The 23,204-nt window shown below is 39.4% G+C and overlaps 1 protein-coding gene across 7 annotated transcripts in view; it reads right to left on the bottom strand.

Moving 5' to 3' along the window:
• The window catches only part of ATXN7 (ataxin 7), a 130,713-nt gene that overhangs the window by 46,740 nt on the left and 60,769 nt on the right, over window positions 1–23,204 (bottom strand). For all 7 annotated transcript variants that reach the window (XM_045530694.1, XM_045530693.1, XM_045530699.1 and 4 more), the window contains one exon: window positions 3,272–3,376. In XM_045530694.1, the coding sequence (XP_045386650.1) occupies window positions 3,272–3,376 (105 nt within the window). The remainder of the gene's footprint in view (window positions 1–3,271; window positions 3,377–23,204) is intronic.

Consider the following 23,204-nt stretch of genomic DNA (forward strand, 5'->3'; position numbering starts at 1 on the left):
TCCACTTCATGCAGTTACGCTGCCAACCCCACCATCCAACTCCAAACCCCTTTTCAATTCCACCAGCCTTCTCTTCCACTGCTGCCTCAAAGAGGGAACTCCTACATTTCCCAGCAGAATCCGTGTCTCAGAGCATTGGGCCCTCATCTTTATGCCAGGGACTCTTCTCTCACTTACATCTTTAACATCTTCCTTGCCAAGAGAGGGATCACAGCCGTCCACCCAGTGGCTTTGTGAGTCACATCTCCAGCCTAGGCATAGAAGTCCTTGGGATATGTGAATCTTGTATATACACCTTCCCATTTACATGTTTAAAGTTATCATCTTCCCTCTGTCATTCAACAAATAGCTTATTAGGGGACCCTGTGCTAGGGACTGGTAGAGAGAAAAGGTAGAAATATTATTTTAAGAAGCTTTTCCCCACTCATACACTGACATTCTAATAGGAAAACAGAGGAAGATTTAAAAAATCCACTCTACTCATCAATTCTCTGGAGCACCACTGAATCACACAACTCTGGCCCTAAAATGTCCACAACACGTCTCCCTCCTTCTCCACATCAAGGGAAGATGACTGATGGGCAATGAAGCCCTGTGAGCTAGTCCCATACTGCCTTTGCACTCTCCTCATCCCCACATGGGTACATCAGCTCTGGCCAATGGGGATGCATGCAGCACATTCCAGACAGCCTGGAATTTCCTGCCTCAGGCCAACCCTGTTGCTAGCCTGGGGCCACCAAATATGGTTGTTCAGTGTACAAACTGTGCAGCCACATGTGGCAGCTATCTATCCCCATCAAAACACTTCTAATTTTAATGGATCATAAGTGATTTTTCAAAATACTTTCTATATTTTCCACAATGAACATGTATTCCATGTCTAAAAGTTGAAAAAAAATTACAGTGGGAAAAATAATCCATTCTACTCTTTAAAACTTAATATGAAGGGTATTTTCTCTAAGAAGTCTTCTAAGTTATTCATCAGGAAGCAATCTGTGCTCCTCCTATCTTAAGACCTTGGACTGTTTTACAACTTTAGACACACACCTTCCTATATCTACAGCTGTATCTTTATCTCTCTCTCATGTCCACTGCATGCTAGGTATTGTATTAGGGCTTTGCCCATGTTACTTAATTTAATCCCCACCAGGAACCTATGAGGTTGGTATTACCATCTCTGTACTATAACAAAGGAAGCCAAGGCTGGATAACTTGCTCAAGGCAAAGAACTAACCTATGGCTCTTGCAAGCTTAAATTTAAATCCAGTCTAGTCTGGCTTCAAAATTTTAACTCCAAAATACTTGGCAATTGACTAATTGCCTTTTCTATTGCTAGCCTCTGAAAGTCTTAAGCAGGTAGATAATATCTTATCCATCTTTGTACTCACTCTGGTGCCTACCCCAGGGCCTCACCCAGAAGCAGGAACTCAAAGAACCTTTTCAAGGTTAAATAAAAGATTTATTCCTTAAAAAAAAAAAAAAAAATGGTGGGATGATTATAATGGTGTAACTCTTTTTTTTTTTTTATTATTTCAGCTCATCATGGGGGTACAAAAGCTCAGGTTAAATACACTGTCCATGTCCCGCCCATCCCCCTGAGTCAGAGCCTCAAGTGTGTCCATTCTCCAGAGAGTGCGCCTGGCACTCACCATGTAGTCATACCTCCATCCCCTCCCCCTACCCCCCATCCCCCACCTCCCCAAGTCAGCACCTTCAAGCATGAATAATGGTGTAACTCTTAAAACAACAGTACTCCCAACAACAAGTCCTGTAAGTTCTAACTTTAAAATGTATGTTAAAGCTGTGCAGATTGCCTAGCTCTACTGCCCCACCTCACTCTCAGTCCAGTCTCATCTCTTGTTTCTGAACTATTCTCCCTGCTTCTCCTCCTCTCAGCAATCTACTCTCAGCAAATCAACCAGTGAGATGGAACTATGCTAGTCCCTTACATAAACCCTCCAATGCCTCCAAGCTGCTTCTTACCCTGGCCTGTGAATGATCAGGTCTTGCCTATAAGGCTAGATTCCTCTAGTTTCTACCTCTCTTCACTAACTACCCTCCAGCCACACTGGCCTTCTTCAGGTCTGTGTGTTGGCTGTTCCCTCTGTATCGACAGTTCTTATTCCAGATCACTGCCTGAGCTGCTCCTTCTCATCACTTAGGGCCCAGTGTCACCTCCTAAGATGCTTTCTTTAAACACTCTAAGTACAGAAGAACCCCACTGTTACTCTGTTTCAAGCTTGCATCTGTAGTAGTAAGAGCAATGAGGAAACAACTTACAGTTTTTTAAAAAATGTATCTAGTCAGTTTGCCTGTCTCTCCAATTAGATTGCAAACTCTGTGGAAGTAGAAATCTTAGTGCCTGAAACAAGGTGGGCACTCAAATACTTCTGATTTGCTACTGAAGCAAACTGAGCCTAAAACTAAGTTTTATAAATCAGAATCTTATCTTAAACACTGTAGGTGGCATTATGACAATGCCAAATAACTTTATTTGGACTCTTCAATGATTAACACCCAAAATTTAGAACTACTGAACTTATAAGTTTCAAAATCACATTTCCTTTAAAAAAAAAAAAAAGCCCACATGTCCACGTTGTGAGTGTACATATAATTTTATTTTTTAGTTTTTTAAAATTAAATTAATTTACTTTTTTAGAGACAGGGTCTTGCTCCATCACCCAGGCTGGAGAGTGGTGCTGTTATCATAGTTCACTGCAACCTTGAACTCCTGGGCTCCAGTGATCCTCCTGCCTCAGCCTCCCCAGTAGCTAGGACTACAGGTCTGTGTCACCATGACTGGCTAATTTTTCTTATATTTTGTAGAGATAGGGTCTCACTATGTTGCCCAGGCTGGTCTCTAACTCCTGACCTCAAGCGATCCTCCTGTCTTGGCCTCCCAAAGTGCTGGGATTACAGGCATGAGCCACCATGCCCAGCTTTGTATACATAAATTTTAAAATCCACTAAATTCACAACAAGGGATTCTAAAAGGAAACAAACCTATAACTATACTGATGAAATATTTCAAGAAAGGTTTTATAAATTACATTTTCCCCATCTAATTTCAATAAAAAACAGAAAATGAATATCACTTTCAATAAAAATAAAAAAATACCCAACATCTGATAGGTATTAACTCATTCAATAAATTAGAAAGCCTACTTCCTGACAGGGGAGGGATATAATGCCCTCCCCTGCCATCACTGTCCTTTAGTTTAATCCTGCTTTACCTTCTAATAATGATTTTTTTAAATGGTTAAGCACTTACCATAATGTGATTGAAATGCCTGTGGTTTGACAACCTGATTACAGTCGTTACACACCACCAAGTAGAAATCATCATGGGCTGGACAAAAACCAAATATTGGCATGTCTGCAACAAAGAAACAGAATATCACTCATTCATCTCGTTCTGATTGATATAAAACCATTTAGGGGAACAATACTTCCTATAGAAGTTGCCTTATTATAAAGTGCACCAGGACAAATGTTACTCCAGGTTAAAAGTAACTGATGTGGCACACCATGAATATTAAAAGAAGAATCAAATCAGGCTTATAGAGGTACTTTACAAAGAATTAAAATAAAGTACACCAAAAATCATTATTATGAGATGAAATAAACAAATCTATTAAAATGCAAACAATAAATACATTTACAATAAAGCAACATCAGATGAACTCTACCAAGAGTTATGAGGAAGAATCTGCAACTCTATAAAATGCTTAGCAATTCACAAACCCGTACCATCTAATGGTTTTATCTGTTTATGCATTCTATTCCAGCCATCTAGTCCCTCAGTTCTACAGAACAGTTAAGAAAGGGAGTACAGGTTTCACTGAAGAGTAAAATCGCTGGTTTTGCTAGCATGTAATACAAGAAAATTATTCTTATAGTTTTTTTTTACAGGTCACTTCAGTACAAATTTGGCATTTCACATATTAATCTTAGTTTGGTTACTAGAATAGGGTAGGATACAAGTTGGTGGGTTTTTTTTTTTCCAATAGTAAAAAGTCAACTTAATTAAAAGTGAAACTAAACTATCTGCATATACATGGAAACTGAAAGTAACTTAATATTTGGTAAATATGGTTAATTAAAAAGACCCAACCAGGAACAATTAATTGTGAACAATAATCTAGGGAACAGAGCTAAAAGATCAGATTCAGAATCTAGACTTTTAAAATATTTCAAAATTGGTGCTTTTAAACAAGTATTTTATACTACACGCACTATTTAGAATATCTTCAATGAATGGATTATTTATTAGTGCATTTCAGTTAAGCAAATGTTTGTTGAGTAGACCAAATACTGTGTTTGGGGCTGGGGAGACCAAAAAGGTGATTAGCATCTGCTTTCTTTCCTATAAAGATTTAATTTCACACTTTCTCCAGCTTGAGTGATCTTGGTGGTTTTTAAAGGGAGAAGAAAATGCCCTAAGGAGATGTCAAGTGATGATAATCTCTAAAATATCAAATTACTAATCTACTGTCTACACATGGCTACAGCTCAGGTTTTCTTAAACAGTTTCGAGTACACTGAATTGCACAGATAGCTATAATCCTGAAATGCACTAAGGCCCAACATGATTCTGGAATGCAGCTGAGCATCAAGTAGTTTCTATGTGCTATTACTTCATTTTATCCTTACAATTACCTAGGGGAGATAGCATCACATCCCCACTCTAAAGAAGAGGAAACTGACTCACTGAGAGTAAAGCACTTTGTGTAAGGTAAATAGCTAGGATTTGATTCTGACTCATGATGTGGCTTGGATCTGGTACCTCCTGAAGACCAGAAGAATAATGACTTCTAGACATTCCTTCCAGATTCCAACGTCAACAAACTAGAATGTCAGGGCTGAACATCTTTGCGTAAAATGATTAGAGAAGATTCCAGTAGACTGCTGACTTCTGTAACTATGCTTATTTAATGAAAACTAAGAGCCAAACAATATGTTATTTTCCTTGAAAGCATGCCCACATTGAGTTAAATATAGTACATGTAGGAGAAGGGGAAAGGTTACATACACACAATGATATACATGTAATAAGCCATTTTTCATGATTATAGTTTCTTGACATGACATTTCACTCTAAAAAATAAAAATTTAAAGTATTTTACTATAAATTTCATATACCCCTATGCATAAATGCCTCTGACACAGACTATTAATAAAGAAAATCCAAATTGCAGAAATGCTGTAACATTCACGATTCATAACTGAAAAGTATGAAATAGGCACCCCATCAACAGTTTCATTAATGAAATCAACTCAATTTTCTTAAATAGCAGTTAAAATAGCATTAAATAAATAGTCTTACTTTAGTTTGAGGGCTCTGTGATGTGATTTCTATGGTTTCCTACAGTACTCGATGTCAAGCAATGCTGTTTAAAATATATCGCTTTGCCAGATACTTCTGTGGACTAGCCCTCTACCCCTTTAAAAATAAAGCAATTTAAAAAACAAAAAACTGTACTGATCCTTTCAAGTAATAAGGATTCAATATGCCACATGATGTTTATGTAGAAAATTATTCTTTCTTGCCCTGGTTCTTTTGATCCTTTGGTGAGACTTACGACTAGTAAAACTAATAAGGGCAGGCATCATTCTATAAGGGACCAGGAATCTATACCTCTGTAAAAATTTTAATTTCCTCTATAACTTAAGATGAATTGCAATTGATGGTGACTGCAATGATTGATAATCATAATGCCAAACAACTGACACATTTATTGACAGACTACTATGTGCCAGGTCCTATCCTAAGAACTTTATATATGGTTTACCCTATTTATTTCTAACAATAATCCTAAAATATAATCCTCATTTTATTTATTGAGAAGTAAACTTGTCTAATATCACCCAGCAAGAAAGTAGCACAATGAGAACTCAGGTTTGTGTGACCGGTAACCTCAGTTCGTGACCTCTCATTAGCACATTGTATCTCCCTAAAAAGCTTGCACATGTATGCACGTGCACACACGTATATGTATACATACACACACACACCCTACAGAAAGAAATAGTATACTTAAATCCAGTTCATGCTACCCTACGAAATCACGTTCCCATTAAGAAATTCTAAAGTAACTTTAATTTTAGCTTTCTAAATTCTTTACTTTCAGATATCCATATTTGGAAGTAAGCTAGAGGATACAAAATAATTTAAATATCTTCTTCAGAAAAAAAAAAAAAAAAGGAGTTCTATATCCTTTTTCTGCACTGGGACATTCCAGAGGCCTTAGCAACAGGAACAAAGTGTGGAATGTTGTGGCAACTTAAAGAAATGAAATAATTTGTTTGAGAAACAGATGTATGTTTCTGAATTATTTTTAAAGCATAAATTCACAATCAGCTCATCTGCAAATTAACATACATATTTCACCCAAATGTAGGGAAAAGCTTCATTTACAATGGAAAATAAAATATGGAGTTAAAACAAGTTCATTGTTGAATTAAAAAGGTTACAAAGTTGAATTGAAAAGTTATAAAATATACCTGAGATATGTAACTTAAGCCATTAATTATGCACTTGAAAATAATGAAAAGTTTTAAAATTCTACTTGAATTCATGCATTCTGAACTAATTTTAAAGAATAGATTTTATTGTTTGGGTAAGCCTTAAATCTTTCTCAGGATTTGGGTCACCCCTATGTTCTAATTAGTGGTCTGGGGTCTAATTAATTTAATAGCGTACTAGAAGGGATTGGGTTTAAGCATATCAACACATGAGCACATGTGTGTAGAAACTCCACAGTCACATGCAGAATAAAGGCCCTCCCCTGGAAAGCAGACCCCAAATGGTGGTGAATATATTTAGTTACTTGGAGTTGCTATCTCCATTTTGAGGACTGTGCTCAACAAGAAAACTTGAATGGCGTAGCAAAGCATTTAACCTTTCCAGTACTCTGAGTGTCTCTCCTCTCCCACGCATCCCAAGCTTCTACATGCCAATGACTCCCACGTTTCTATCTCCAGCCCAGACTGCTCCCAAGCTCTGTCTAGTTTCACATACCCGACTGCCTACTAGACATTGCCATCTGGATTTCTTATATACATTTCAAACAAAACAAGTATGTCCAAGATAACTTCACTCTTGACCCTTTCTGCTTCTTGCCCCAATAACCTTGCCCCTTTTGGGTAAATCATACTATTTATCCCCCAACAGCTCAAACTAAAAACCCAAGTGTCATCCCCAACACCTCTGTCCCTCATCACATCCAGGTCACCAACAGGTCTACTTAGTCAGTTCTGTTCTAAAACCTCTGTCCACTTCTCTCCATTGCCCTGGCCACTGTCATAGGGCCTGCCGCCAGCATCCTTCCACTGAACAATGGAAGCAGTCTCCTAAGTGGTCTACAATCCCTTTCACAAAGCTCTAAATTCTTTAAAATACTCCACCAAATCATGTCACTCCACTGTTTAAAATTTCCCAGTGGCTTCCCACTCCTTTTGGAATAAAATCTCAGGCCTTATCACAGCCCCCAAGGCCCTGTCATATATGTGTTTGCCTCCCTCTCACCCTCTATTCCCTTGTTCCCTACTCTCCTTGGCTCACTTTGCTCCAGGCACACTAACCTCCTTTCTCTTCTCAGACCCAGAAATCTTTCCCAGCCGGGCTCTGTCCTTGCTCTTCACAAGATGCCTGGCATATTCTTACACATCAGGTCTCAGCTCAGCTGTCAATCTTTTCAAAGGGCTGCTCCCTTTCTTCTCCCCAATTAGTCACTATCACTGGTATTTTAAGCAGAGTGGCTAAGAGTGTGGGTCACAGTCTATCACTGATTCTTGGTTCCCTTGATCCAGAGAGGTGTGACCTCAGGCAAGTTCTTTTTGAACTTCATTTTCTTCATTTATCAAATAGTAATGATCATAGTACCTACTTCACTGGATACTCCACAAGATAGAAAGACAAAGAGAGTTAATACATGCCGTCTTAGAAGGGTACCTGGCCCTAGGAAGTGCTCATTTAATGTCTCCCCATAGTTTATATAATAGAAGTCATGCATCCCCATTGTATTGGTCAACAAACTAGTGCACATAGACATTGAAATCTCATAGGCTAGTACCCAGGTCTGTTGGACTCATAGCCCTGGCAATTTCCAGCATTCTCCCAGAATCAGCTTCCTCCATGCCACTCCCACTGCAGTGCCCAAGGTCAGGGTCTGGTGGCCTCCACTAGACAGGTCTCCTAACAAAGCCAGAATTTCTTTCTCCAATCTCCTCCCCCTAGCTGTTCAGAGCCATGGACCTGTGAAGCAATAAAGCCACCTCTCTATTTGAAGACCCCTGCTGGCTTCAAAGTGAGGCTTGGACCCCTGACCTACTTCTCTGCAAGCAAGGCTTCTAGCACTCTGGCCCCTCTTGTCTCTATACCCTGAGTCAATCTGCTCCTTTATCAAGATCCTTGGTATTCCCAGAACCTGCCTTGTTCTCTCATAATCCTACATTTTGGCCAGAACAGTTCCTATATCATGGAAAGCTTTTCCTTCTCCTTCCTAGAATTCCTACCACTCAGTAAGATCCAGCTCTCTCTGCTAGGCTCCTACTCATACCATTCATACCTTCCATTACAGATAGCTCTTCGTTCATTGCTTTATGATTTATGAATAAAAATTTATAAATAAAAACCTCTGTACCCCTGTCTGACAGCAGACCCCTAACCTTGCCTAACACAGAGCCTGAGAAGGGAGCTCTCACTGTGTCTGGGAAGTAAATGACCAGCATTTAGAAATTTTAGGTACCTTCCAGTTGCCCTTAGAATAAAAACTAAGAACCTCGACCTGGCCCACAGGCCCAGAATGGTCTGGCCCTGCCTCTCTGCATCTAGCTCCTCTGGCCTTGAAATACACCATGCTCTCTTCTGTCATAGCACCCTGGCACTTGCTCCTTCTGCCGGAACTCACTTCTCCCAGATCTTTACCTGGATTGTTGCTTTACATCATTCAGTCTTAGCCTCAATGTCACTTCCCTGAAGACTTGGCTAGATAGGGCCCCTGATACACGGTCTCAGAGCACTGACAGCATTGCCACACAACACCACCCCCCATTTGTAACTATCCATCTAGCTGTATGAACCTTAACCTCCTCCCACTAGACTACATTCCATATCTGTCTTGTTCACTTCTCTAGTGACAATGCCTAATGGTGCCTAACCTGGCTGACAGAAAGCAGCAACAAACATGTGTTAAATATTACTTAATGGATGATAATTTAAATATTAGATTAAGTCCCTGTGATGCCATCATAAGTCAGAAAGTTATAGTTATGCCTTTATGACATTTAGTGACAAATGGTCATCATATGCTAGAACTGGGTATGCCACTCAGTGATAAAAGTTCAATAGTCTTCCTTGAACACATGGTCTCATACCTGGAAGCAGTTTCTGACAAAATTTCCATGTTTCAGTAGCTCATTCTCGAATCTGCACATTGGCAAATTCTTTTGCTAGTGTACCCCATGCAGTAGCTAAGAGCAGTTCTGCAGCCAGACTACTGGGATTCAAATCCCCACCCTTCCTCTTACTAGTTATGTCAGCATGGTTAAATTATTTAACCTCAGTTTTCATGTCTGTAAAATACAGTTAACAGGACTTATATTTCATAAGTATTACTGTGAGGACTGAATGAACTAATAGTCCATGGAGAGTGCTCAGTCCTGAGCATACAGTAAATACTCAATTAATGTCAGCTTAAGAAATAAAAACAAAAAATTGATGCGTATTAGAAATGTTTGTCTCAAGAGCCCCAGTTCTCACTAACTAAACTCACAGGAAATTGACATATAGTAGTCCCCCATTATATGCAGTATCAGTTGCCCCAAAAATAAGAAATCAAAAATTCCAGAAAGAAATAGCTCATGAATTGTTTTTGTTTTGTTTTGTTTTTGAGACAGGGGTTATGCTCTGTCACCCAGATTGGAGTGCACTGGCCCAAACATAGCTCACTGCACCCTCAAACTCCTGGGCTCAAGCGATCTTCCTGCCTCAGCCTCCTGAGTAGCTGGGACTACGGGCGCACACCACCAAGCCTAGCTAGTTTTTCTATTTTTTGTAGCCATGGGGTCTCAGCATGTTGCCCAGGCTGGTCTCGAATTCCTGGCTTCGAGCTATCCTCTTGCCTAGGCCTCCCGAAGTGCTAGGATTACAGATGTGAGCCCCCACGCCCAGCCTCATAAACTTTAAATTGTGCACTATTTTGAGTAGCAGGATGAAATCTTGTGCGATCCCTATTTATCCTACCAGGGACGTGAATCATCCCTTTGTCCAGCATCTCCATGCTGTCTATGCTACTATGCTACCTATCCATTAGTCACTTAGTAGCTGCCAGTTATCAGATGGACTGCTGTGGTGCTGGTATCACAGAGCTTGTATTCAAGGAACCCTTATTTTACTAAATAATGGCCCCAAAGTACAAGAGTAATGATGTTGGCATATTTTTACAATTGTTCTATTTTATTAGTTGTTAATTTCTTACTGTGCCTAATTTATAAATTAAACTTTATCATAGATATGTATGTATAGGAAAAAACATAGTACATATAGGGTTTGGTACTGTCCTCGATTTCAGGCATCCACTGAGGGAGGGTCTTGGAAAGTATCCTTTGTGGATATGGGAGGCTACTGTATATACCAAATGGCAACTATTTCACAACCCAAGCTCAACTCTCATGTAGTCTGGTACTCAAATTGCTGACCAGACTCCTCCCTGGAGGCCATGCAGGGGAGAGGCAGAGGAGACATGCTGAGGCTCCAGCTGCAGAGAGCCAGTGGCTTCACCCTGGAAGCCAGGGAGCACCCAAGACTTTCAGCAAGGAAGTCAAATGATCCAGAATGTAACTCTGGCATGAGTGTGGATCAACTTAGGTAAGGAGGGTAGTCCCCAGAGGCCAATGCAAAAGTCAGAGTAAGACAGTAAGAGCATGTGCAATGAAGATGAGGAAAACCAGACTGAGGACATGATCTAGGGGACCCTGCAAAGAGCTCACGAGACCGTGGATGTGGGGATGAGGCAGAGGGAGGAATCCAAAGATGAGTCAGTAGTTTCTACCTTTTTCATTGCAGCAAATGTAGATCCATGGAGGGTTGGAGACGCAAAATGGAAGAACTTAGTTTGCTATGGCAATAGAGCACAGAGATTAGTTAAAGGCACAGCCTCTGAAGCCAGACTGGCTGTGTTCAAATCCCAGCCCTGTTACTTACTAGCCTGTACCTCAGTCTCCTCTTCTATAATGGGTAAAGTCATAGTACCTACACCTCACAGATTACTTAGAGAACTAAATGAATTTATATAAAATGCTTATGGTAATGACCACCACACTGTAAATACTTTGGAAGTATGAGCCATTTTTATCATCTTGCCTATCACTGTGCTTTGATCTTTGAGCTAAAAGTGGCTGTGCTTCCCCAAGCCCATTCCACATCCCCCATCAATAACCACAGTGATTTTTTAAATCATAAATGTTACTTGACCCAATAAATCTCCTTAGCGGTTCTCCAATGTAGTCAGAATGAAAACCAGTGCTTCGAAGGCCCTGCTTAACGTCTGCAACCTTGGCACAGCGTTCTCTTCACTCTCTCCACTCGGCTGTTCTGATCTCCTTGACAGTTGCACCAATCCCACTTAAGGGCCTTTGCTAATTCTTTTCCGTCTGAATGGAACGCGTCATCTAGCTGGCTCCAGGTCTTAGCTTACATTTCATCAGAAAGACTTTCCCTGACCACCCAATTTAAGGGAGGTCCCTATCTCTTCAGGGAATTCTCTCTCATTAGCTATTTCTTATTTGTGTTTTAGCTCTCTCTAAGATTTAAACTCCATGAGGGCAGGATCCACATTTGCAAAGCACAGTATCTGGTACACAGTAGGTTCTTTACAAAAGAATTTGAGAATAGCTTCTGGAATCAGTTTGCCTGAGTTCAAATCCCAACTCTATCATTCACTAAGAGTGTGACCTTGGGTAAGTTACTTTGCTTTAGTACCCTCATATTGAAAATGGGGATGATAATAGTAGCTACCATAACGGGTAGTTACGAAGATGAAAAGAATTACCACACAAAAAGCCCTTATAACTGTGTCTAGCACAGAGCATGTGCCAAGTATGTAATACTGTTATAATTATTTCTATTTTTACTGTCAGTAGGATATGGTGGCCACTCTGTTGGGCTGCAGCCACCACCTCTTATAATACTATGTATTACTTAGTATCACGTGTCAGGTATCGTGGCAACTACTCTATATACATCATTCATTCACTCATGTATTGAATAAATAAATGAATGGCCTATGGTTAGGGCACTATTCTAAGTATTGGGTATATGTCGGTGAACAAAACTCACAACAACAACAAAAAAACCAAAACCCTGAGAAACATTAATACATATAAGAAAAACAATAAAAGTTTACAATCCCTGAGCGCTTCCTGTGGTACAGGTATAATGCTACGTATTAACTCATTTGACCTCTCAGGGTCGATATTCCCATTTTATAAAAAAAAGCAAGTGAGGCATAAGGTTGCCTGCCTTGCGCCACAGAGGAGCTGCAAGCTGAAGGTGGGCCACTCCAAGGTACATGCTCGCTACCACCTCACTACATGAGCTCCTCCATTGCTTGCACACTGCCCACCTGGAAACCATCTCTGTCTTTCCCAGGAAATCCCTGCTGTGCTGTCTCATTTCATCAAAGTCAATCAAGGCGTTCTTACCTGACAGCAGACTTCTGCAGGTACTTCTAGACTGTCTGCTCTCATTGCTGCTGAAAGATTTCCTGAGATACTAGGACTCTCAGCCCCATTAGTGTTGGAAATATTAATACTTCTAAGTAACCCGAGAGGCATGAAAGGCTGGTCTCCACACACCTGAGGTTTTACTATAGTCAGTCTCAAATTTATTTCAACTGGTGGATCTCAATAGTGGGTAACCAAAAGTAGCATCAATGATATTTTAAAAGTTTTTCACTGCTATTAAAGGGGTGTTAGAGTCCCAACTGGGGAAGGAAAAAATAGAATTTCCACCTTCCACAAGCACATCTCCAAATTCATATCATCTACTCCAATAATTAAAGGGAAGTGGATTTCTCTTTGATCAAAAAAAGTTAAATGATGGAACCAACCAGAGATAAAAAAGGCCAATCAGCAACCTGCCAAAATGTGTGAGGTTTGGCCCTGTTTGAACCAAAGCAGTCAATAAATATTAGATTTAAATAAAGAAAAGAGATGTTTCAAGTAAAAAGCAACCAACAAAACACCAGAGGCCCAAAGAGCTAAAGAAAATACTCCTGTCTAATATTCATTAATCACCAACTACAAAAAGCCAATATTATTATAGTGACTCTCCATAGTAAGAGTCACAAGTGCTTATGTTATCATTGCTTGAAATTGAGATATAATGCCTTGGATAGAACAGAGAAGGCAAATATCAAAATCCTGGGGAACCTGGGTTAGGGAAGGTAGGTATGGTGACAACAGCAACCAACACGGCAGTACATATGACAGGCTGTCTCATATTCCTTAAGCTACTTCCCAAAACACCATCAGCAAATTCTGACCTTTTAAGTCAGAAACCAAGCCTTCATTGCTATGTGTCCTAAATCTGGAAGCGCCTGCCAAAACCCTTACCAAATCTTACCTGCATTCCTACCATTTAGCTAACTGTATAACCTAATGGTAGGATGTGGGCTCTAAGAGTCTACCACTTAGCTAACTTCGTAACCTCCAGCAAGGTACTTAACCTCTAGGCACACAATTTCTACATTTGAAAAATGATGAAAACAATAATATCACCCTTAGTTGACTGTTGGACTGAATAAGATAATCCATGCAAAATGCTTAGCTCTATGTCTGTCTAAACACAGTAGGCAGAGTGTATGTAAGGGTTCAATAAAGAACAGTGTTTATTATCATCATTATTATTGTGGTTACGGTTATAATCTCATGACTCAGTTAAGAATACTATTCCTTTCTTTGTTCAAATGGCAGCCAATACTGCAACACCACATCTACCAGGTATCTTATATATGAGCTGCAGAAAATCCGTGGCTCTCATACAACTAAGAACAGAACTAACCATGAAACAGCATTTGCTTATTGACCTACCTTTATGTTTTAAAATGGTTAGGGCAGGATTTATGTCTGTCATTTTGCTATTTGTTTTTTATATGCATAATGTCTTTTTTTGTTCCTCTATCCTTCTATAATTGCCTTCTTTTGTGTTAAACTGATATTTTCTAGTATATCATTGTAATTTCCTTGTTTTTCTTGTAAGTTTTTTTTCAGCAATTGTTCTGGGGATTATAATCAATAGCTAACTTCAGACAACCCAGTTGGAATTAAAACCAACTTAATTTCAACAGCACATAAAAACTTTGCTTTGATATGGTTCTATTTTCAGCCATACTTTGCCGCTTTTTTGTTTGTCCCATAATTTTTTCTTAAAAACTAGACAATTTAATTGATATAATGTGGCAACTCTGGAAATCAGATCTACCTGACCCTGTTTGGTGACCTTCCTGGACTAACTGGGTAAAGTCTGTGTTCTTTGACATGTGTGATGAGTCAAATCTCTGCTTGGTTAGCTTAGTGATCAACTAATTACTGGACAGAGATTTCCTTAGATGCCTTGACCCTGTTAAGACTCCCAGCCTTTCCTGAGGGGCCGTTTGTGTGTGCTGGGTTATGCCTTCAATGCTCCAGCAAGCAGTTTATGACTCTGCTTTAGCCTTCACTTCCTGCTTTTATAGAGCCTCAAGGTCAGCTAGAAGTGAGAGATTAGGATCTTCTCAGTTTTTTCCTGGGCATGAGCACTGTCCTACACATGCATCTGATTTTCTAGATTCCCAGGAATATTTTGGATCTCTTTAAAGCTCTCAAATGACATCTCATTCCCTAGTGTTTCCTACTGACTTTTCTGGTCAGCCTCTTGTGAGCCCCAAAAGGCATTATGGCCTCAAGCAACTGTGATGTTAAACAATCATACCCTAGGGACAGGACACAGAATGAGCTCTAAGCCAGCCCAAAAAAAACAAGTCCTGAGAATGGAGCTTTTTAGAGAGCTATCAGATAAGTCAAACAGTGACAATTCTCAGAGAAGAGGGCTTTGGGGGAGCTCCAAACCCATTCTGTGTCCTCCAGTAGCTGCTAGCCTGCTGGTTTTCACAGCTACCACAGTTGTGGGGCTACTGACTTTCAAAGATACTGTGGAGCTGGGGACAAGAAGTTGAAATAGGGCTAGTTAAAACACTACAGAGTTACCTGTACTTACAGAGATTTGGCTCATTAGATCTTGCAAGCCTTTGGGGTTAATTTTCAAAATTATGAAAAAGTTGATTTTGACAATTCTTGCCAGTGTTTTCATTGCTTTTATGGCAGAGCAAATTTTCAGAGTTTCTTACTCTGCCATTTGAAGTGCTTAGTAGATGCACTGTAATGGAGAATAATATCATTACACTGCTTATAATTATTTTCAACATTCCTCAGACTATAGTATGGAGAAGGAAGGTGCATAGTTCAAAAGTGGAAGTGAGGAGTCCAGTCAAGGAGCTATCTGCAGCAATACAGGCAAGAGACACTGGGTAGCTTACACTTGAGCATGGCAGTGTAATTAGCAGAGAAAGGATTCAGAGATATTTGAAGGAACTGTTGACATGATATGGTAATAGCCTGGATACATGCCTGATGAGAATGATGCCATGTTTCCCATCCTGCAGAACAGGATGGATGGGTGGTACTAACCTCTGAGAAAGAATCCTGGAAGAATGCCAGGTCTGAGAAGAAGGAGCATATACTTGGGACATAATTCTAAGCGTCTCTGAAACATCTAAGAAGATACCAAGGAAGCCATCATCTTGAAGATTCTCCCCTAATTTTAGGCAAATGCTTTGTAAACCAAATCCTAAAGCTTTATTTCTGCCATATGCAAAAAAAAAAAAAAAAATCAGGCCTGAAAAAATAGGTAAGGCATTACACCAAGCGTCAATAATTCATTTATTAAAAATATGGTTCTAAGAATGATGGGAACTCTGCATAAATGTCTGAAACTACTCATTGCTTACATTCAAGTGAATTAAAGTTTTTCCCAAAGGTAGCTTTATTTAAGGAAAAGTTACAGTAAAAATAAAGATAAATTTCCCGTGTCTAAAAGAGTCTATTGGACTTACACACATATGTCAATTTAATGCTTTCACTGATGTTTGTGAAAACCACCCAAATCAATCAGATTCCTTCACTCCTCCACTCATTCCACAAATATTCATGGTGTCTCATAGTTGATGGCATTTGGGTAGACCTAGAGGGAGACAGCTGGGAATAAATAGGTCAGACTAGGTCTCTGAAATTCAAATGGTCCTTTTGGTTTTAATGCCAACTTTTCTGGAATATTGTATTTGTTCACTTCTGAACGCATTTTCTTTAGGCCTCACTTTATGCATAAAACTCATTTGTACAGCTGCTTTCTCTGGTTTGGAATGGGAAGGAGAGAGATTTGTAAGGCAACACTGAAGAGGGGAAAGGGGAGCATTAACTGCTGGTTAATTACTTCTACTCCTAATCCCTCTTAATATTACAAAGGCTTTTTTCTGTTTAAACAGATTAGGTGAAGTTTATTACCACTGGGAAATACTTAAAGGTTTTTTTTTTTTTGATTGTTAGTTCATTTGCTTATTTCTGTTTCAAAAACTAGAAGACCTAATGGCAATACTTTCACAAGAAAGTTTTATGTATTCTCTTATCTCAGGTTTTACTTCTTCAGACTTTGCAGTTTCACTCTTTTTCCTTCCAGGGGAAACTGGTCAACATACCTGAACAAGGTACTCCTTACCACAATGGTATACAAACAGATGTGGTTGGCAGATAACACCCTGAGCAGCCACAGTTCAGAATGATGTCTCAAGTTAAACACCTATTTCTCTCCAGATTTGTTTTGTCTTGAGTACTTCTGAAGTAAAAGGTCAGGCAAATGTTTAAAATATAATAACAGCCACCATGTCAAACATTTATTGAGCATTTAATGGGCCAGATGGTGTGCTAAGTACTTTACATGCTTTATGTTACATAATCCTCACAACAAACCTGTGGTATAGGTACTATTCTTAACCCCGTTTACAAATGAGGAAACAGGCACGAAAAGATTAAGTGCCCAAGATCACACAGTTGGCAAGAGGTAGGGTTAAAGGTTAAATCCAGTTGACTAGAACCCAGTCTCTAAACCAGCATGCAATGGTATCACAGAGCTTCATTCCTTTTTCCAACAAGTATTTACTAAGAATCCTACTGTGTTTCACCCGCAGGGAAGAATAAACAAGAAATAAAAACATTCAGCCCTTATAGAAGTGACACAGCTTCTTACATTACAAAAAAATGTTTAAGACATTTGTGTGTACACAACTATTCACCTAAGTTTCTTTATATATAATACTACTTAAAATTCACCACTGGCCTAATAAATCTCACCCAAGATTATGGTATACAACAAATTATATTCAAAATGCTTTTAGCAGGGGTTGAAGGTGGGATCCAAATATGTCCAATTGAGGTACAAAGTATTCAAGTATTTTTTTTAACATCCACATTTTCTCCCCCCATTCAACACATCAAGAAGCACTTAAAGACATGAAGGCAAAAGAACTTTATGTACTAATACACAGAAACTAATAGAAACTATTCTTTTCCCCTACTAAGACTTTGTTCTGTTTTATTATAGTCAACATATTTCTGTTCTCCCTCATTTCAGAAAAACAGCCGACACATCACCTTATTTACATTCATGCTTATCAGTAATGACATGGCCATATCTCTGCCAACAGTTGGTTAATTAATTTGTACCCCCATCTTCTGGCAACCTGCCTTTGCAACCAAAGAGCAAAAATAATTACACTAGGCTAGGCAGGAACATTTTCAGTCTTCTCTTTTGAGACTTCTTATCATGGGCCTTGTTACCTTTTTTAAAATGGGTTTGAGTTATAGAACACTTACAAATCAGATTACAATAGTTAGAAAATGATAATATCTCTGTTCTTCATATCAGAATATGCTACAGAAAAGGAAAAGGGCAGACCAGAAAATTGGACAACCAGTCAAAGGCAAAAAAATAACAAAATGTGTGCTGGGTAGAATCATGGATGAAGAAAAATCACACTCTAATCCAGGGGAGAACTTCATCTCTTTCATTATGTTATAATCTAGGCTTAATCTATCAACAAATACTTACTTAGAACTTTCCACAGGCAGTCCCCTACTTTCCTACACAAAACCATACGTGAGAAAGTCAAACAGGAGATTATTGGGCTCCTGTGTGCCCCACCTCAAATCACAAAATTTCTAATTAGATCTCACCTTTGAGACTCAGTCTCTGGGATATATTTCTAACACTTCCAAGGTGAACACAACAGGCCTTTGGCTAGGTTAAGCCCACCTAACATACTATTGAGGTAATACCCCTGTACATGTCTGATGATTTTCCTCTGTCTTGATTTTAACAGTGGAGTTCCACTTTAAGAGAGGATTCAGTTAGTTTTTAAAGCCAGTTAAAATCATCCTAGAAAATATCTCAGACACCACATGGAGCCGACCAGTTATGTCCCACACAGCCAATTTTGTCACTGTTAGAATAGATGGCTTTTCTATTAGATGAGATAGCTCACTTATATTTAGGGGCCTTATTATATGGAAAAAATCCATGTAATTAAATACCAGAATCACAGGACAATGAGATGCTTATACCTTGAGAGACTTGTGGGAACTGAGACCTAATAAGGGGAAAGCAACCAATATTCCATAATTATTTGTGCTTACTATGTTCAAAATACTCTTTAAATAAGAAGATATAACAGCAAAACCCTGCCCTCATGGAATTTACATCTTAGTTGATTCATACCTCCTATTTCAAGCATATTTCAGAACAATATGCACTGAATGACTGGTAAAATTAGCCACACTATTTTTCTCTTTCTTAACAGCACATAGCATTATTTGGCTAAGTTACAAGCACCTAATATGCAACCCTGCCATATTAACTCTGAGATATATGCTTCTTATAACCAGCATCAGGTCATCAGTTTGTGTAGTATATTCATTTTTATAGTAAGCAAAATGCAGTAAAACCACTGGAACTCACTGCTGAAAGAGCAAAACAGTGACTATTGAAAAAAACGCTGTTGGTACCAATACCATCATGTAAGAGACTATACTGTTTGTTGTCCTAAGCTATATGAAGGTCTAAAACCATATGAAAGGCAGTTTAAGGTCATTACCACAGAACAGGAAAGTGCAGGCTGTTCAAAAGTTTGAGGCACTGTGCTCAGTATTGGGGGAAAAAGGCACAGTACAACAGTCTTTGCCCATAAGGAGCTTCCAATCCAGTGGCAAAACCCGGGTATTCACAGAAATGTGAATTAAGGAATTCACAGAAATGTGAATTATGGAATTCACATTCCTTAATTTCAAAGCTGCCATCAAGTGTATGCCAACATCAGCTTTTGGGGAAGAATTAAAAAAAAATGTACTCATCAACTTTATAACCACTCTGATTTCAGAAATACTGAAACAAGAGAAAAGTAGGCATCTTGAAAGTAAGGATATAGAGCATAGGTGTCACTGTGCAACACCAGTGAAACTTGGGATGGGGAGGGAGTGCCCCCAACCCCCGTAATCACCCAAAAGAATTTAGTTACTGCAGTGTCACAAGATTCTCAATAAAGGGTCTCCTCCATAAAGCAACTGTTAAGGAAGGAGCTTGCACTCTTCCAACAGCATAAGAGCAACACCACCAACATTGATTCATCCATCCACTCAACCTTTATTAAGCACCTACTGTACATTAAACACTGGAGAACATTTCTATATGCACTGTGCTTGTGGACTTTCCATACATCAAAGCTGTGGTCTCAAGCCCCCAGGAAATACTGGCAATGTTTGGAGACATTTTTGGATGTCACAACTAGAATCCAGTGGTAGAAGTCAGAGAGGCTGCTAAACTACAGCCAGATTAACTACTGTAATCATATAATGCATAGAACATTCTCCCATAGTAAAGAATTATCTGGCCCCAAATGTCAATAGCGCTGAAGTTGAGAAACCCTGCATTAATTAAAGGATCCTTACAAGGGGTCTATGGGGGAGACACGATTCAAATCCATGCCCAATTTTCTTTTTTTTATTTTCACAGAGACAGGGTCTTGCGATGTCACCCAGGTTAGAGTGCAGTAGCACAATCACAGCTCACTGCTACCTCAAACTCTTGGGCTTGAGTGATCCTCCTGCCTCAGCCTCCCCAGTACCTGGGACTACAGGTGCGCACCACCATATCCAGCTAAGGTTTCTTAGTTTTTGTAGAGATGGGATCTCACTATGTTACCCATACTGGTTTCCAAGTTCTAGCCTCAAGCCATCCTTCTGCCTTGGCCTCCCGAAATGCTGGGATTACAAACATGAGCCACCCCACCTGGCTTCATGGCCACTTCTGAGGAAATTGAAGCAAAAAGGTGTTAAATAACTTGCCCAAGGTCTGTGGGAAGTGGAGCAGGGACCGTAACCCAGAAATTTGATGCTGCTGTGCAACAAACATTAAGTTCCTGCAAAATTCTCGGTGATTACAGGAACCCAAAGAGGAAGTACTTAAAAAACTGAGTCACTACAATGTAACACTCTTCATTTCACTCTCTCTTCCCTCGGTTCCCATCCAGAATTATTCTCTTTCTCCCTCTCACAAAGGACATCTCTTTCCCAGTGGTCTCCCATCCAATCTTGATCTCTGGAAAGAGGTACAAGCAGGATGATAGCCTGATTTCTGATTTCTCCTTCCATTGCTCAGAGTAATTGTCATAAGCATAAACAAAAACATCTCCAGCCCTCAAGAACCCAGAGAACCAGGCAATTCTTTCTCTCTGTGAATCCTATTCCCAGAAGTGGCAAGACATCAGCACACTGTGTGCCAGAGAGGCCAGACTCAATCATAGCCTCCGAGTAGGCAAGAATGAAGAAGCTGTGGGAGGTGGAAGAGGCTGCCAGCTGGCAAGAAGTATGCAAGGACAGGACGCAAGGGGGTGGTTTTAGACTTCCCCAGGTCCTGGAGGAATTAGTCTTTGGCTTCTCAATACAAAAATAGCATTGGCAATTAGCTGCAAAGGAGTTAAGGCAATTGATGATTCTGAAAACAAGGACGATCCTAAGTAGTTTTTCAAGCACAAAATTTGTGAATCAATCAATCATGCAATTTCTAATCACTTTTCTTGGAAAACTGAGGGTCATACCTTAAATACCACACAAACTTAAAAAAAAAAAAGAGAGAGAAAAAAGAAAATCAACTAGCTTCTACCTCCAGTGGGTAGTCACACTTGTGAGACATCAACTTTATTATCCATTCAGCAGGAACCTCTGCATCTCATGAAAGGTTATCTAACAAACTACTTTGCATACGATTATTTCAATACACAGTGAAGAATACCATTTCATCTAGAGAGGGGACAAGGGACATTAATCACCACATGCATAGTTCATATCGTCATGGACTTCCTGAGGGAGGCAAGAACAGCTTTTACCTTTGAGAGTTTACCTGCGGGAGTTGGGCCTTGCAGAGTAGATGAAGAAACTCAGTAACAAGGTAGCAAAAACTGCACCCTAGATTTTGTATTGATTAAAAAGCTAATGTCTTAGGTACTTTGAGATTCTCAGATGAAAAACATTATTATAACCAGGAAACCTACAATTAATTCTTCCTTTAACAACAACACTGATTACTCTGAAGGTCAGACTACATTTTCAAATCACAGGGCTCTAAGTTTCTAGGGGACAGAAAACTATAATTTCTGCAGCCCAAAATTTGAGGAGAGGAAGACACAAGGAAAAAAGCTGGATCCTGCTGGTTCCTTAAGGGGAGACTTACAGAGAAAGGAAACATGTCCTTGGCCATCAAACACACTTTTCTGTCATCCAAATAGACATCTGACACCTGAAACTAATAAAGCCTTTTTGGAGGGGATCTTGGCATTATCTCCTTATATACACTCTGAAGTTGTCTAGGTGTACTTACAAAACAAACAAGCAAAGTAATAAAAGCCTCACTACTGCAAAGAAACTTGCAAAAGTACATTAACTATAGCACTGTTGGTAAAAGCAGTGAAACTGCCAACAGCCTGTATGTCCAATCATAGAGGTCAAGTGTAAACAAGAATAGCATATTCATAATACGAAGGACTAGGCAGCAGTTAAAAAAATTAGGCAGAGCTATCCATGATGACATAAGATCTCCTTATGGCTGCACACAAATAGCAAGGTGCAGACATAAAACTGGACCTGAGGCCTGAAAAGGCAGCATGGAAGAATTAATGTCTAAGCTCAGCTCTAAGAGAGGAGAGGTGATTTTCTTTCTGTTGGGAAGGGAGTCAGGGGAAAGGAGCAGGGGAAGGAGAAAGTGTCTGGAAAAAGGGAAAGTGTACTTGACCTACACAGGGATAGCACATAACCTCAAGAAAAAGTCAAAGAGTTGAGAGGCTGTGGTGGCCTTGGGCAAATAGAACCTTGTCCACCAGCCACTTTAAGTAGTTTTAGCTCTACCCTAAGGGCAATGGGAATCAATGAAATCATTTAAGCAGAGCAAGACACTATTAGATGTGAGCTTTAGAAAAATTATTGTGGCTATCACCTCACAACCTTAAGTCTGTTTCCCATTTGCCCTTAGTTTACAAATAGGTTCAGTTCCAAAACTTCAGGTAGGACTGAATATTTTTGTCTATCTGAAACGGTGCATGCCCATGTGGTATCACGACATAAAATGGTCATCTTCTCAGACTGGCCCACTTCTAACTCTTAACCTTTATGCAGCCAGAATACTGTTATGTTTCCAATGAAAATTACAAAAAACACTGCTGTGAAAGCATTTTTAAGCAAAACAAAAAATTCAAAAATCAAATAAGAAATTTCGTAAAAATTACCTTGAATACGAGAACCTCAACAAAAAATCTGCTTTAACTACAAGTAAAATAGTACTGAGACCTGCAACAATCTTTGGATATTTTCACTGGTGGTGCCAAACACTACAGGGTCATGAAGGACTTTGAAAATCTGTTGAAAAGTATATTTTCTCCCCTTAGAAAACTGTACTTATGCAAGTACTGGCAATAATTTGTATCTATCAGTGCAAGGACCTCCCATTGCTCAAATAACCCCAGTTTGAAAATCCCTAATTGCAAAGCCCACACGTTAGTTTGTCATGT

This window comes from Lemur catta, chromosome 18 (genome assembly GCF_020740605.2).
Source record: "Lemur catta isolate mLemCat1 chromosome 18, mLemCat1.pri, whole genome shotgun sequence".
NCBI classification, from domain to species: domain Eukaryota; kingdom Metazoa; phylum Chordata; class Mammalia; order Primates; family Lemuridae; genus Lemur; species Lemur catta.